Source organism: Tribolium madens, unplaced genomic scaffold (genome assembly GCF_015345945.1).
Source record: "Tribolium madens isolate multiple individuals breed KSU strain unplaced genomic scaffold, Tmad_KSU_1.1 Scaffold_71;HRSCAF=194;Tcas5.2_LG6, whole genome shotgun sequence".
Lineage (NCBI taxonomy): Eukaryota > Metazoa > Arthropoda > Insecta > Coleoptera > Tenebrionidae > Tribolium > Tribolium madens.
The window spans coordinates 2,608,603-2,625,411 of NW_025401041.1; the positions used below are offsets into that span (position 1 = coordinate 2,608,603).

The 16,809-nt window shown below is 30.5% G+C and overlaps 1 protein-coding gene across 1 annotated transcript; it reads right to left on the reverse strand.

Annotated features, from left to right (window-relative positions):
- Positions 1-3,018: 3,018 nt before the first annotated feature.
- LOC123009289 (fatty acyl-CoA reductase wat-like) lies at positions 3,019-16,444 on the reverse strand. Its single transcript, XM_044405489.1, has 8 exons — positions 16,286-16,444; positions 13,202-13,459; positions 10,877-11,125; positions 5,630-5,775; positions 5,472-5,581; positions 5,130-5,423; positions 3,453-3,633; positions 3,019-3,401 (listed from the first exon to the last, which is right to left on the reverse strand). The coding sequence occupies exons 2-8, from the start codon at positions 13,454-13,456 to the stop codon at positions 3,056-3,058; spliced, it is 1,581 nt and encodes a 526-aa protein (XP_044261424.1). The 5' UTR covers positions 13,457-13,459; positions 16,286-16,444; the 3' UTR covers positions 3,019-3,055.
- Positions 16,445-16,809: the final 365 nt, after the last annotated feature.

Consider the following 16,809-nt stretch of genomic DNA (forward strand, 5'->3'; position numbering starts at 1 on the left):
GTCGAACCAAGGACCCCACTATGTGCACGATCCCCACCATAGTAAAAGGCTATGTACGGACATTCTAATAGAACAAACCGATGGATAGCTAAAACAGAGACGCCGCTGATTTTATACGAGGATGCATCAATATACAGAGGTGACCTCGGCAAGATTATATAAGGATGATAACCCAAAGAGCGTGTGGGAGTTCACTGATAAGAGATGATTTCGAAATTTTTAGGTCGCGATTGCCATAATTTATGTTTTTGTTTGGGTGCGATTCGCACATTTTGACGTAAAAACCCAATTTGAGACTTTATGACTCGAAAAGTTGGGGTTCGAATCCGGTCCAGTTCGATTTTTTTCTTATTGTTTTTGGGTAATTTTTGTATGGAGAATAACAATAGTATCGTTATCCAAATTTTACACCATTTTTAGTTTGTCAAATTTACGCTTTCTCTTCAATCATTAATGATGTCCTTTTGTTTGTTTTGTATTAATAATAATGGGATAAGTGTCGCAGTCTAATAAATAGAGTAAAGTGTTATGAAATCATTTAAACACCTCCCACCTCTAAAAAAAACTTGAATAAAAATTTGGATACGATTAAGGGTGAAATCGATATATTTTACCCGCAAACACACAAAAGTGGCCACTTTTATGACTACATGTCACTTTTTCGACATTTTGCACTACTAACTGCACTATTCATTAACTAGTTAAATCATTAAATACTTTCGAAAAACTCAAATTCCAATACTTATAAGCGTTGTTATGATTTTATTATTTTGTTCATTTACTTTGTAATTACACAGTGAGCGGCAAAATTATGGAATAATATTATTTATTAAAAGTGGAAAAAAATTCATATATTGTTTTGACAAAAATGCTCAAACAGGTCAATTTTCATTTTAAAAAATACAAAATTCTCAATTTGAATTAAAATTCTATGTTTGCTTGCGTTTCTTTGGTATTATTTCACTTTTTTGATGATTTTTTGAAAACTTAATATAATATTTAATATCTTGGTGTTGTCATTTCGACAATTAAAAGATCTATCGAACTAGTTAAAAAAAATGATGGATTTTTATTTAAAAAAAAATGTCGATTGTCCGAAAACCAAAAAGTGTAAAATTTTGAATCAAGTTGGAAAATGTCTATTTTTAAAAAAGAAAATTGACCTGTTCAAGCATTTTTGCCGAAACAAAACATTTTCAGTTTTAAAAAGATATTCCATAATTTTTCCGCTCACTGTATACATACAGGGTGTGTATCAGAACTCACACCCTAGAGAAAAATTTCAAGTAAAGTAAGATATTAGGAAGCTAATAACACAATATTCTATTTTTTATTGTTTGAAATTATAAAAATGAATAATTATATTTTAGATTCTGGATTGTTTTGGTTTAAATTTTGTTTTCTTGTTTGTGTACATTTTATTAACAATTTTTTATTAAATAATTATTATTTTGCCTATTAAGTTATATTTGAAAATTTAGGATTTGATAGTGTTTAGAATTTTTGTTTTTTAATGAGAAAGTAAACCATGAATTTGTTTTTAATTTTTAGGATCTTTACTTTATTAGTTTGTCAAAATTTTGTTTCTAGCTTCTGGACATACCCAAATTTAAAATAAATTATTAGAATTAGAAAACATTCTAAATTTCTAATACGTATTTTGAAATTGTTTTTTATTATGCTTTTTTTGTAAAATTTTTATTTTCTTTTTGATTCTTATTATAATAATTCTTAGCTTAATTATAGTTATTTATTGTAAGAGTGTGTTATATAGCGTTTTATCCACGCAAGTATGTTTTTTTTTTTTCTTTTTCTTAAGTGGATAAAACGCGACTAACACACGACTGCAATATAACGTTTTATCCACAATCACATGCCCAAATTATTCCAAACTTAATTAAAAATTAAACTGACATTTAAACGTCCCGTCAAATGTGCTTTCGGTTAAACGTAGTAAGCTATTACGCGGTGCACTGGTTACTAACAGTGGAATAAAGTTACTTTATTCCACTAGTGGATAAAGTGGTACTTTATACGCATCTAAAGTGTGGAATAAAGTCTCTTTGTAGAGCGACTGTGGATAAAAAATAAAATAAAATATCGTTTTTTTGTCATTCATTATTGGGTATGATAAATTGAAGAAAGGTAAAATAAAGAATTTGGCAACTCGAAAATTTGGGGCTCGATTACAGATCTAGTCAATTTTCTTTCTGGTGATATATTTTTTAATGTCAAGACAAATAAAACAAAAAATACATTGTAATAGAATACTGTTTTAATTGAATTTAGTTATTTTAATTAGATATTGGCGATAAACGAAATAATAACATACTCTTGTATTGTATAATAAGTGTTAATATCCGTAGTAATGACAGTATAATAACATAAAATTATAAAACACCGTGGCAAAGAAAATTGATTGAATAATAATTATGAACGTAAATCATGTAGGCCTCGATTCTTTTCTATATTTTTTTAGGATTAATAATGTTAAAAAAGCATTTTTAATGTATAAAGAAGGTAAAAATTTTACAACATTTAATAACTAATTAACTACTGTTGTTTAATTCGAATTATTTTTTTGAGCATTTTTTTGCGATATTTATAGGTAGACAACACATTATACGGTATATGTACATTAACAACAGTAATTTTTAAACAACAAAAACAGCATTTTTTTAACGTTTTTAAATTTGAAATTACATTTCAATTTTAATGTTTTTATATTGTTTTTGCGGTCTATAAGTCGGCAACACATTTAACAGACGTAAAAACAGTTTACTGTAATTACAGTTTACTAACTTGCCGACAATTTAAAATTTCTAAACCAGAATTTAAAATGAAAAGTTGTTACATACACTTTTCATATTTTTATTCTGTATAAAATAGCAAGATTTTTTGGCTCGTAGTTTGTCAGTTGTAACACAGATATTTAATATTTGTAACCTATTTCACCTCAAAAAACAATGTGGCTATTAGGGTGATAGACGTTTTTAGTGATCGAAATAAAAGAATATATTTTCACATATAAATATATTTAATCACTTACACCTTCCTAAAACAACAAGCCCAACAAGAACATTAATAATTTATAAAAACCAAAGAACAAAACCGTCATTAAAACATAATGCAACACCATTAATTTATAATATTTCACCCTCCCTTCGGGCAAAGTTGTCAAGGGGTCTTTGAGTAAATAAGCCCTCGCCCCTCTAACATACGTATAAAAATAGGAATCCCAATTGAAATTCTTCATACTAAATTCGAACAACTCTTTATCACGCTTCCCCATTTTTTTCCAAAGCGATTGGACATTGGAATTGGTAAATTTCCATTCGCGTGAACTGAAGTAACTTATAACATCGGCGAATTTATTAATTTTTTGGTAACCTTTCACCAACCTAAAAACCACGACTTGTAATCAGTTGATTTACATTATTTCGAATAATTACATTGGTTTTTTGCCTAAACAAATGGCAATAAAGTCGACCAAATACGCCGGGATTGTGTGGAGGAAGAAAACTGCGATTAAATGGTGGATTCTTGACGATCGCAGGGCGAAAAAGTAATGCCAGACTAGTAAGGGGGTGGGGACTTGTTTTGCGTGCTTTTCGGCCAGTTTTGTGTATATATCTGCAAAAAAAAACACTTACAAGCCTTGATACGTAATAAAAATGTTAAGAGAATACAGAGTGTTCCGGCTAAACTTCAAATTAGAAGTATTCGGAGTTCTAACAATGATATTTATCTAAAATTTTGTTTATACCTATAATCGGTTAGGTTCTGCTCAATAAAAATATTTTCAAGATGGAGTCACTTCCTGTTACACCGGAAGTAGATATCAACTTCGTTATTTTAAATAGAAAGTTATGTTTTTTAGTGCGTTTTTGGATTACTCAAGTGATTTTTGGAAAATTTTTATAAGCCTTTCTCATACTTAAGTTTATCCGTTTTCGAAATATTTAGACCTTTGTAAATTTTTCTAATTGAATCTTTCTATTCAAAAATCGATAACTCTACCATTTTTTATTATGTTGAAACCGTATTTGGGTATACGAGAGAGAAAGGTTAGATCTTTCCTTTGGTGTATTCGTAATTGGAAAAATAATTAACAAACCGCAAAAATGTAAGGTTACGTTTAGGAAACTTAAAATACTCTTAACTCAATTTTCCTAAATAAAACATCCCAATTTTTTCTTCACTAAATGGAGAAGCATTTAGTTCTGCTTCAATCTGTATTAACATTCCCTATACCTATGTTTGATAGTTTTCAAGTTATAGTAACTTTTTTTGATATTGTGAGAACTTCATTAGCTATAGCTGCTTTTGCATAGGTTGTCATAGAAATAAGAAAAAAATAGAATATCAAAGTTATTCAAATTTAGATTAAACAAATTTAATTTGTATTTACGAAAAGAATAATACAATTATGAAAAAAAACTTGGCGTTTTTAGTGACAAATATTTCCATGGCAAACTATGCGAAAACTGCCATGGATAGTAACGAAGTTTTTTCATTGTAAAAAAAGTCAAAATAACTTTGAAATTTAGGTTTAGGTAATGTTGATACAGATCGATGCAGAATTAAAATCTTTTTCATTTAGTGAAGAAAAAAATGGGACCTTTTATTTGAAAAAAAAATAAAATTTGGAGGTTTGTTAATTATTTTTCCAATTATAAATACACGAGAGAAAAGATCTAACCTTTTCTTGTCATATGCCCAAATACGATTTTAAAATAATTAAAAATGGTGGAGTTATCTATTTCTAGAGAGGAAGATGCAAATTTAAAAAATATCAAAAAAGTCTAAATATTTCAAAAACGGTTAAATTTAGGTATAAGAAAGTTAAAAACTCTGTCAAAATCACTTGAGTAATCTAAAAACGCAATAGAAAACATAATTTTCTATTTAAAATAACAAAGTTGATATCCATTTCCGGTGTAACCGGAAGTGCTGCCATCTTGAAAATATTTTTATTGAGCAGGATCTAAACGATTATGGTTACAATCTAATCTAATGCAGGGTTTAGCAGGGACAGCCTGTATATGCGGTACATCAGACTGCAGAAATAATGTGTTGCCACATTAATTTTGCAAGTGTCTATACATAAAGTTTTTTTTCGAAATTACCCCACGTGATTCCGGCTTCCGGCGAACTGACAAAATTATAAACTGGAACTTCCTCTTCGAATTGATTTTTTCCGTTTTTCTCCCGATTTTCATTGATTGATTTGACTGAAGCGATGTCCCAGGCCGAGGCTAAGGTACAATTGACTACATAATCGGCCGGTACCATTTCGGCCCCATTTTCGATTTTTCCATGAAGACTCCTCAAGACTCCAACAGCAGCCCCCACGAGTACCCCCGTCGCTCCATATAAATTATCAATCCATCCAGCGACCGGTTCCTTGACCGATGCAATAACTGAATTTTACTATAGCAGAGATTAGCATGACGGTAAGTGCGACTTACCGATCGACGGCCGAAAAACGGCAACTGGTAGTGTCTTTCCTTCGGTTTTTATCACGTCTTCGGCCACGGCTTTGGTAAAGACGTAAGTGTTGGGGTACTCGCCCATGATTCTGCAAGGTGCGGTAAGTAGGGAGTGAGGGCGGAAAATCGTTACTTACATTGGGGTGATTTTGTCGAGTTTATCGTCGTCTAAGGCGTCCAATAGGGAAAGGAGTTTATGACCGGAGATGGGGGGAGGGTAGAATTCTTCACGGATTTCTTTTTGGATGCAATTCGAGAAAGCCGTGGAGACGTAAATCATAGCCTTGAAATAGTATACAGGGTGTGTCAGAACTCGCACCCCAGAAAAAAATTTCAAGTAAGATAAGATACAAGGAAAATGGAAAAAAATCTGTCAAAAAATTTTGACATTTATTTTTAGACATTTGACATTTTTTATGTCTATTTAATGATACTGATGATCTTGTATATGTTTTTTTACAATTATTTAGTAAAGGGACAAAAATTTTGCCAAGAAAAGCCACAAATAACATTAAACAGAGTTGCAATTTAGGATACAGCTTCCTTGTTTTTTCTTCTTGTAGCAAAAAAACTTGGAAAATTGTTTTTCCAAAAGAATAAATAGAGTCAAAGTGCAAAATTTAAACTCTTATAACTTCGAAATTTTTATAGATTTTTTAACATTTTTTCCCTGTTCCTGGTCCTCTGGGGCCAGAGTTCTGGCGCACACTGTATTTCAGGAAATTAAACCACTCGCTTCGCTTGCAAGTGGAAAACAAAATTTTTCAATTTTGCTCGTTTTTTTTTTTTAGATTGTGAAAGTGCGTTTAATTAAAATCGAGGAAAGCCGCTTCGATTACCTAATAGACAAGGTTATTTTTATGGAGATGAAATTTATTCAATGTAGCACACGTAAAAAAGAGAAAGTTAATATTAGATATGTAACGAAACGGTTTAGGTATTTGGTGATGCGATTTTGTTTTATTTTTGATTTCGTGAGCAATTTTTTTGTCGTTACGGTAAATTTATTGCAATATTAGCATAGATTTAATGCGGATTTGACGATTATGTCTGTGATTAATTAGCAGGAAAAATCGTAAATAAATATTTTTGGGTATAAAGAATCTCGAGATTTTCACTTTGTTTCTTCATGCATGAAGCCTCTCCTTTCGATTAATTGCCTATCATGGTTTTTATGAATGGAGGTATCTCCGCGGAGGAATTTTCATACTTTCTCAAGTTTTGCAACGATTTCCTCACTAGGATTGATTTTCATACGAGATGATTGAAAAAATCGAAAAAAAACTTGAACTTTGAACAATCACTCTAGGAAAAAAAACCGCAACAAAAGATGAGAATAATGATGATGTTTCTTGCAGGACTGAAGGTCGATGTTACAATTTAATTTGAGTACAGATTGTTGTTCAAGATTTCAGATTCCGACAAACATAAATCCGATAACATAAAGGTCATAATTTTGTCTAAAAGATACTCCAAATACTCGATTTTGCCTCTCACCCTGTATAATGTTTCGAGTTGAACTTGAATGTTTGTTAGTATTTTGTAGAAATTTGCTCGACTGATAAGAGGGAAATGGACTTGAAAGGTTTTTTTATGGCTTGATTAAAAAATATGTACGGTGTGTATGGTCTCAATCACGAACATAGGCATTTAAATGGTATTGTTTATGGTATTGATTTCTACTAGCCAATAGAACCTATAAATAAGATGATGGTAGCTATTGAAAGATAAAATTATTTCGCCTCAAATGATTACAAAAACAAGAATAATAAAATTATTAATAGAATAATAAATTTATCAATACGTAAAAGAAGTGAAAAAAAACAAAAAATATACCTAGCTATTTATAAATAATCCAAAAGTGATTTTGTTATGATTTTAGGAGTCAACTTTTATTGTATTGAAGGTATGCGGTACTTGTTGTCGAAAACGTTACAGTTTTTTTACAGTTTATTTGTAATTAAGTAAAAATACTCCAGAGAGGGCTTCTATGGTCAAAACGTATTAGATTTTCTTTATTACTCAATATTTTAATAAAGACCAATTAAATTCTTGATTACTTATAGGTACCTGTTTATTTTATGATCAAAGAAATTGACGAAATACTTAAAAATCGCATTCAACATAATTTTCCTATGTTCGAGTTTGAGACCAGACACCGGTATGTCATATTTTTTTAAGATTCACTATCAAGTTAGCCTTGATTCAGTAGCCACACAAACTTGTACAAATGCAAATAAGTATGTAGTTTTATTTTGAATACATAGGAAACTTTGACATTTTTTGTCACATCTGAAAATAAGTATACAAGGTGCGCCAGAACTCGCACCCCAGAGAAAAATGCCTTATAAGGTAAGATACCAGGATAATAGAAAAAAATGTTAAAAAAAATATCTAAAAAAATTTCGAAGTTATGAGGTTTAAATTTTGCACTTTGACTCTATTTATTTCGGTTGGAAAAATAATTTTCCAATTTTTTTTACTATAGGCTATTAAAAGAGGAATCAAGGAAGCTGTATCCTAAATTGTAGCTCTGTTCAATGTTATTTGTGGGGTCTATTGGCAAAATTTTTGTACTTTTGTTTTTTGTAAAAAACATATACAAGATCATCAGTATCATTAAATAAACATAAAAAAATGTCAAATGTCAAAATTTTTTAACAGATAGAATTTTTTAACCATTTTTTTCATGTTCCTGGTATCTTATCTTACTTGAAAATTTTCTCTGTGGCGCGAGTTCTGGCGCAACCTGTATATTTGGTCCTTGGGCAAAAATGTTGTAACAAAGTTATTTGACCAAAAACAATCAACTTAATCAAAGCAATCAGACTTGGAAGTAATTTCACTTCACTTTCATAATAATTTGCTGAATTTATTTGAAATTATAGTTAAAACTGCAAAATATTATTTACAATCGCTATTTTATGATTTTCAAGTCGTAATTTGAAAATAATAATAATAGCCCAGTCAAATTATATAAATCGGTGGAAAAAAATCCTAGAGAGTTGGAATTTTTTAAAACGCTTTTATTCAATCCTCTATGTTAAAATTTTATTTACTCTTTTCTTCATGTTAAAATGAAATTTTATCGTCTAGATGATGAAAAATACATCAATTGTTGTATATCTGCGGTTGTTAGTTGCTAACAATCTTTGACATTAGATTTCATTGTTGAATTTTACATTGACATTTATAAATATCGACCAAATTGACTACAAAATTAGTGAGGATTGAATAAAATTTTATATTCTACACGACGATAAAATTTTCGGCTGACGCCTCGACGCTAAATTGCTCTCAAAGATAAAATTCAATTTTATCGTCTTGTATAATAAATAACTATTTTTTACACTTGGGTAGACATACAGGCTGTACCAGCGAGTTGAAAAAGTCCTTTAAATGGTAAAATTTAAAAAAAATGTATAGGACATTGATAGATACTAATCTAGTGCATCACCTAAAATTACTTTCAACCATACAGCATGTCCCAAAATAAGTTTCGATACGTGTTTTTTAAATGAAACATCGTATGTTTCTAGGCATTTTTGGATGTAGCCTTTTAAAACGATGTTTTTACGCTAAACTTTTATTAGATGATTTCGCTTAGTTTTAGGAATAAGACGTTTTTTTTTCACAAAAACATGCACTTTTTCAAAATTTATTATTACACAAAAACTAAGACATCTAAAACAAATTTTTCTTTACTTCTGCAAAGAAGAAGATACAGGATTTAAAGCTGTAGCAATTTTTTGGTGTTTTGCCTTTGTAAAGATTAATAAATTAAGAAGTTTGTTAAAAGTTAATTAACTTAAAAAAATTTAATGGAGCACCCTATTTTTTATTTTTGCATCTAATAGATTTATAAATTGTTTATTTAAAAAAATAAAGATTTAATGTTTAGAATTGATAAATAAAAAGATATTTAACATTCAATATTAATTGTAGCAACAATGCCTGCCATTATCTGAGCATTGTTGATACTATAGCAAACATAAATTATGCCTTGATTTATCCAGAGATTGCAAAAGTCGTTATAAATACTGAAATTCGAATTATTTTATTGTAGAAATAAAAAATAATAGTTTAACACAAATGTGATTATTAAGTGATATTTCTTCCATCTCTTGTGCAACTGTGCACTTTTTGGCTACTGAAACAATAGTATTTTTTTTTAATGTTTAACGTTAAATATCTTTTTTGTTTTTGTGTAATAAATTTTTAAAAAGTGCATGTTTTCGTGTTAAAAAAATGTCCTATTTGTAAAACTAAGCAAAATCGACCAATAAAAGTTTAGCTTAAAACATTGTCATAAAAATCTACATCCAAAAACGTTAAGAAACATATAGTGTTTCATTTTAAAAAAAAACACAAGTTTGTATTGTAACTTATTTTTCAGACACACTAAATAGTTGAAAATAATTTTAGGCGATGGACTAGATGTATCAATGACTATATATATTTTTTTGATTTCACTTATGGTCTTTTTCAACTCGCTGGGACAGCCTGTATATCAAAAGTCCCCAATGGTGGGAGGAGAGCTTGAGGAGGGGGAGGGGGTTAAATGTGTTTTTTTTAGTTTTTTGCTTATATCTCGGAAACGATCACACCAAACGATTTTTACTTTCTTATCAAAATTAAAGGTTACAAAATTTCCTACAAAAATGGTTCTTTGCATTGTTGTTGTAGGACTAACTGTAGGTCCGAGAAAAAACATTATTTTAAAAAAATGTACTTTATCCGCATTTAAAACAGAATTAGTCTTGTGATTTGAAAAAACTGTCTCTGTTGACAAGTCTCAATGTGAAATTTATTTTTAAGCCGAAATTTTAGTAATTTTACCTTGTTGGGAATTAGAGTGGGTCATGATTTTGTTATAAGGTTGGTCACAATTTCAAATGTCAGTTTCCGGATTAGAATCATTTTTTTTAAAGAAACATGTTTGAAAAGGTACGATTTGAAATGTGATGTGTCATGATGAGTGTTGGCTACTATGAATCAGCCTATACCTAAATTGTTGTAATTTCATTGATTTTTTGTCAGAATCAGAGCAAAGTCCAAAATCGAAATTCCAAATTCTGTTTCAACAATTTTGAACTTTTCCACTGTGTCAAAATTACACAATTTTATTCACACAATCCATAAAACCTGTTCACAACAATAACTTTCCTGGCGAACACCACAAACCGAATTGTGTCGAAATAATCGAGATCACCATGTAAACAAACAACTTCCGTCTCAGACTGATTTTTTCGCTCTAGGCACGTGTAAACAAGTTTTTTTGCACGCTTTGACGTAAACCACGAGAATCTCGATTGCTACTTTTTTTCCGTTTGGCCTTGCGCGACGTTCAGTCATTGACCGAGATTTTGTAATTTCTTCCTCACCTTCAAGTTCTTCATTTCTTTGGCCATCTTGATAAGGTCTATAACTGCACGTACGTTGATGTGCGTCGCCGTACGAATTTTTTCATCAAAACGGACCGTTGCAGCATAGTGGATTATACAGTTTGTTTCATTGATTATTTTCGCTTTGTCTTCGTCGTTTAAACCTAAGTCGGGAAGGGTACAATCGCCGTTAACCAGGACGACCTTCGACCCGAAATTCGAGTGTTTGCGTTTCAGGGGTTCCATATTCTGAAAGAAAAAAGTTTCAACTGCAAATGGTGAAAATTTCAATTTTTTTCAGCCACTAATAAGCGAGATATGGGCTTGACTCACCCAGTAGAATGTTAAAAGACCAAAAAAAAAGACAGACACCCTATAATAATGGTAAAAAGTTTCACTTCAATTAAACGAGAAAATAAAATGTCTGTAATTATGTGTAAATACGAATATAATTATTTCAAATGAAAACAAGAAAATACAAAACGTAATAATTAGTAATTTCATCAAAATGTACACACTGTGTTTTATTGTATTTTATCTAATTAGATAAAATTGATTAGGACAAAAACGTTTCGAAAAAGCAAATTAAGTGTAATTTACGTTACTACATGGTTATTTAATTGTTATTAATGACACAAAAAGTAATTTAATTAGTTTTGTAAAACGTGACATGTTACACAGATATAACAATGTTTCCTATAGTTTTTTAATTCGATTTAATTGTGTAATGTAGAGTCATTGACTCACACTGTACAAAGTAACTAATTAATAAAATTACAATTTAATACAAATTAAGATGTTTACGTAGAAATAAATTGCAAAAACAATTATTATAACCGCATAGTGATGTCATGTGAATGCATGGCTTACTTTACCATTTTATTTTAATTAAAGAAATAAAAATTCTTTTCGAGTTGATTACTAAAATCCGGATTTTGGAAAAGTCGGGTTTTTCCGACGACTGATAAATTATTCATTAGAAAATTTTTATTACAAGATAGTAAAACAGACGATATATTTAGACATCATTAACATTAAAAACTGATGACATTTGTCTATTGTTTCAATTTTTTCAACATGCAATGACGACAATCGATTTACGCAATTGTTTAATTAGAAATTTGAGAAGATTAATGACTCGAAAGGAAAAATTTCGTCAGTTTAGACCAACCTTGCAGTTTATTTCCGGTGCTTCAATCCTTTACTCACTTGACCATTTTCTAGTTTAATTATAATTAAAAGTGTGTACGTCATTTGCTGGAAAAATATACTCTTTCATGTTTGTTGCTATTTTATTAACCGTTTTTATATCAAATTAGGAGAATATTTATTGCGAATAATTATAAAACCCACTTTGTGAAGGTTTTCTAGGTAAAATCTACAAACAATAAGAAAATGAATAGGTACAGAAATCAACATGCTTGGAAAAAAACAAAAATGGGTTAAAGCACTCCTTTTTGTTATTTCAAGTTTGACAACAATGATTCTATTTTCTTTGCAAATTAATGCGAAACGAAGGAAAACCATCCAAATAAATAAATACTAATTAGGTAACAAAATCAGTGTCAGTGTCTTCGCTATCATTTCCGTTGTTAATTACATTGTTTCAGAATTAAAAAATCGCCGATTCAAGGTGACAATAACTGTCTCTAATGTCTGCAATTGTTTTTTTTTTCGTCGCTAAGTAGCTGTGACGTCAAACAAGGAAGATGTTCTTCACACAAATGATAAAATCACTGAAAGTTTAGGTCACACAAGTTCAAAGTATTATTTGCAAATTAAGCGAAGATTTTGGAGCCATAATTAAGTTTTTGTCAATTACATAATTAAACGATGAGGAAATTGTCATGAGATCTTATAGTCATAGTTCGCCGCTTTCGAATCATGCCAAGACGTGATATGGCAAGCCATAATCAATATAATCATTACCATTATTGTAATGGTTCACACATGTTCATGATTTTTTAATGATATGACACTTAAAAAATTGCAAATGATGTTAATTTACTTCCTTGTGTATGTGCCATGCCCATATAGTGTGTTTCACGAAAATATCTCAATTATTTGGTGAGATATTTGAGACACCATAAACTTGTAGACACCCGGTATAGAGCCCTGAGCTACCAAACTAATTTAAACATATTTTCAAGTAAACAATTTTTTGCTTGTTATTAAAAAAATGCCAACACAACGAAATTTAAATTTTTGATTTTTTAGTTTTAATTAAGTTCCTTTCACATTTTTCCATTAAGACCAAGACGAATTTCACGGTCAATACGTATTAAGTTTTCATCATTTAAAAAACGAAAAAATACTCATAATTACCGGTCCGTCGAAAATTTCGTCGAATCTCGTCTGTACGTCTTTGCCCTTTTTCGCCCTGACCATCACGAAGATTTTCCTCACGTCGTAACAATCCCTCAATAGTTTTTCCAAGCACATTTTCCCCAAAAATCCGGTGGCTCCGGTGAGGAAAACTGTGGAATCGAAGTAGAATTTTGCGATTTCACTGGATTCTTCCGGGAGTACCATGTCGGCGGCGGTAATGTCGCCGCCTTCGCGTTCCATTGTTTCATACATTTTCTGGAAACAGGATTTTCATTCGTTGATTTGCAAAATAGTGGTAACCTAGGTCACTGATTTGCAATTTTAATTGTGAAAAATTTACGATTTCAAGGCTTTTATGCGTCAAATTTCATCTTTTCGTAAAAATATTACTGTTTAACAATTGAGGTCAATATTGACCTGTTGAAGAATTTTTTATGCATTGTCAATGACAATACTGGGTGCACAAATTGCAAAGTCCACTTTGAAATACCAAACGAATCTTTTTTTGAATCACGCGTTATGTCAATATTTCTTCAGAATGACAGCTGATTTTTACAGTAGTATAAAAATAAGAGTCACTAAATAAATATGCCACGAGCATGATGTTTACTTATGCAATTAAGTAATTAAAATTTATATACCGAGTAAAAAAACATATACGGCGATTATACATTTTTACGAATGATGAAATATTAAGATCACCCTGTTTACCAAATCAAATTAAAAATTAATGAATAACGCGGGTATTTAATACAAATTTCACAAAATTTTTATTTTATGGACAAATATTCATACATACAGGGTGTGTCAGAACTCGCGCCCCAGAAAAAAATTTAAAGCAAGATAAGATATCAGGAACATGGAAAAAATATTAAAAAAATTCAATCTGTTAAAAAATTTGACGCTAATGTTTTGTCATTTGACATTTTTTATGTCTATTGAATTATATTGAAAATTGCATGACTCTATCGAAGAACCAATCTGAATTTAGTATTAAATATGGTTACCATAGCAAATTTTTTGACTCATTAGCTAAAATTAATAAGTAGAAATTTTTTTGACACACAAACTAACCTCAAAGTTTTAGTAAAACTTCATTTTAAACATCAAAAACTAAACTAAACTTGAACTCATAAGTCATGCAATTTTCAACCGAATACCACTCGTGCATTGATTAAATCCAGAATTTTTTTCTCATGATTGGCAAAAACGTGTAAATGATGTTTTTGACAATCACTCGAAAAAATTTCCTGAAAGAATCAATGCACTCGGGATATTATAAGTGAAAAATTGAAATTTGAATTTACCGGGTTAGCGTTACTAAGAAACGAACTATCAAGTCAAATTGTGACAAATTCTCCTTTGGCAACAGTGACTTGATAGTTCGTTTCTTAGTAACGCTAGCCCGGCAAATTTAAATTTCAATTTTTCGACGATCGTTTTCGCCCATATGGAGTTAATTGGAGAATCGACAAAAATATCGGTAAGATAGCCCTCTTCAAGCAAACTCCATCAGTCAAATTTTGATTGTTACTCCTGCAGCCGGAAAAAAATAAAAACTAATTCTCCATGTTAATTTCCTATATCCAAGCCTGCCTGGGACTCCCGGTATATGTTTTTTCTCTGGGGCGCGAGTTCTGGCGCAACCTGTATACCAATTATAATCAATTTTTTTTAAAAAGTTTTTCATTAGGAGTTTGCAAATTAATAAGTGGAAATTTTTTTGACACTAAAACTAACCTCAAAGATTTAGTAAAACTTCATTTTAAACATCAAAAACTAAGACTAAACTTGAACTCATAATGTCATGCAATTTTCACCCGAATACCACTCGTGCATTGATTGAATCCGGAAATTTTTTCTCATGATTGGCAAAAATGTGTAATTAATGATGTTTTTGAGAATCACTCGAAAAAATTTCCTGGTAAACAATCAACGCACTCGGGATATTACAAGTGATAATCTTGTATATGTTTTTTTCTCTGGGGCGCGAGTTCTGGCGCAACCTGTATACCTATCAATTATAATCAATTATAAAAAAAATAGTTTTTCAGTAGGAGTTTGCAAGTCAAAAACTGGGAGTTTATCGGGTGCCTAGATGAAAGGATATACAGGCTGTGCTAGAACTCGCGCCCCAGAGAAAATTTTCAAGTAAGGTAAGATACCACGAACATGAAAAAAATGTTTAAAAAATTCTGTCAAAAAATTTTGACATTTATTTTTTTACATTTGACATTTTTTTATATCTATTTAATGATACTGATAATCTTGTATATGTTTTTTTTACAATTATTTAGTAAAGGGCCAAAAATTTTGCCAATAAAAGCCACAAATAACATTGAACAGAGTTAAGTTTAGGATATAGCTGTATAGCCTGTAGCAAAAAAACTTGGAAAATGATTTTTTCAACACAAATAAATAGAGTCAAAGTGCAAAATTTAAACTCTCCTAAATTCAAAATTTGTATAGATAGAATTTTATAACATTTTTTCCATGATCCTGGTATCTTACCTTACCTCTGGGGCGCGAGTATACAGTGTGTTTCAAAATTATTTTCATCTAAGTGGGATACAGCTTCCTTGTTTCCTCTTTTAATAGCCTATAGCAAAAAAACTTGTAAAAATATTTTTCCAACAGAAATAAATAGAGTCAAAGTGCAAACTTTAATCCCTCATAACTTCGAAATTTTTATAGATAATTTTTTTTTAACATTTTTTCCATGTTCCCGGTATCTTACCTTATATGCCATTTTTCTCTGGGGCGCGAGTTCTGGCGCATCTGTATATACTTATATAACAAAAATTTCAAAACCTTGATTTTTTCATAAATATTTCCAAAATTGTTTAGTAATTCTATGATGAAACTTTCTTGAATCACACGTTATGTCAGTGCCTACTTGATTTACTACTTGTAGCTGTTACCGGATTATTCTATCTCCTATTTGGGTCACTTTTACCCAACACGACCTAACATTAGTTTTTTTTTTTCAAGAACTTATAAAAAATTAAATTATGATCTATCATGAATAAATTTCAAATTTGTTTGATTTGAAAAATGAAAAAGTCAAAAAGTGTTACCTACCTTTCAAATAGTATGTCTTTTCCTAAATTAGAAATTGTGGTTGAACGAAACCACACTAAACCCACCACACGCGTTCACTTTTCGATGCGTACGTAAAGTTTATAACTGACATTGCAAGTTTGGCCCAAGAGTTCTCCACGGCAGGCTTTTGCCCCACTTCGTCGTCGCCGTAAACTCATACCTATCACAAAACACATTTCCAAACAGGAAATCTCTTCGAGCACGCCCTTGATCCGCGAATAAGAAAGAAGAGAAGGTCGGTCAGTCGGTTTTTTCGGTATTTCTTCCAAGGCGTATTTGGGAAAAACCAACGACAAACTTCCTATTCCAAGGCTTAAAAATCACAAAATTACTCTTTTTTTCTTTAATTTTTTTCTCAAAAAAAATTGCAGAAGTGTTTTTTGTAGTCAACGCCTTAAAGGTGCAACGACATTTCCAAGTCTAGACATTTTTTCGTCTGCCATAAACTCGTACTTTCTAGAGGAAGGAATTGTAGCACTGGGTGGGAGGTAAAATTTTGAAAA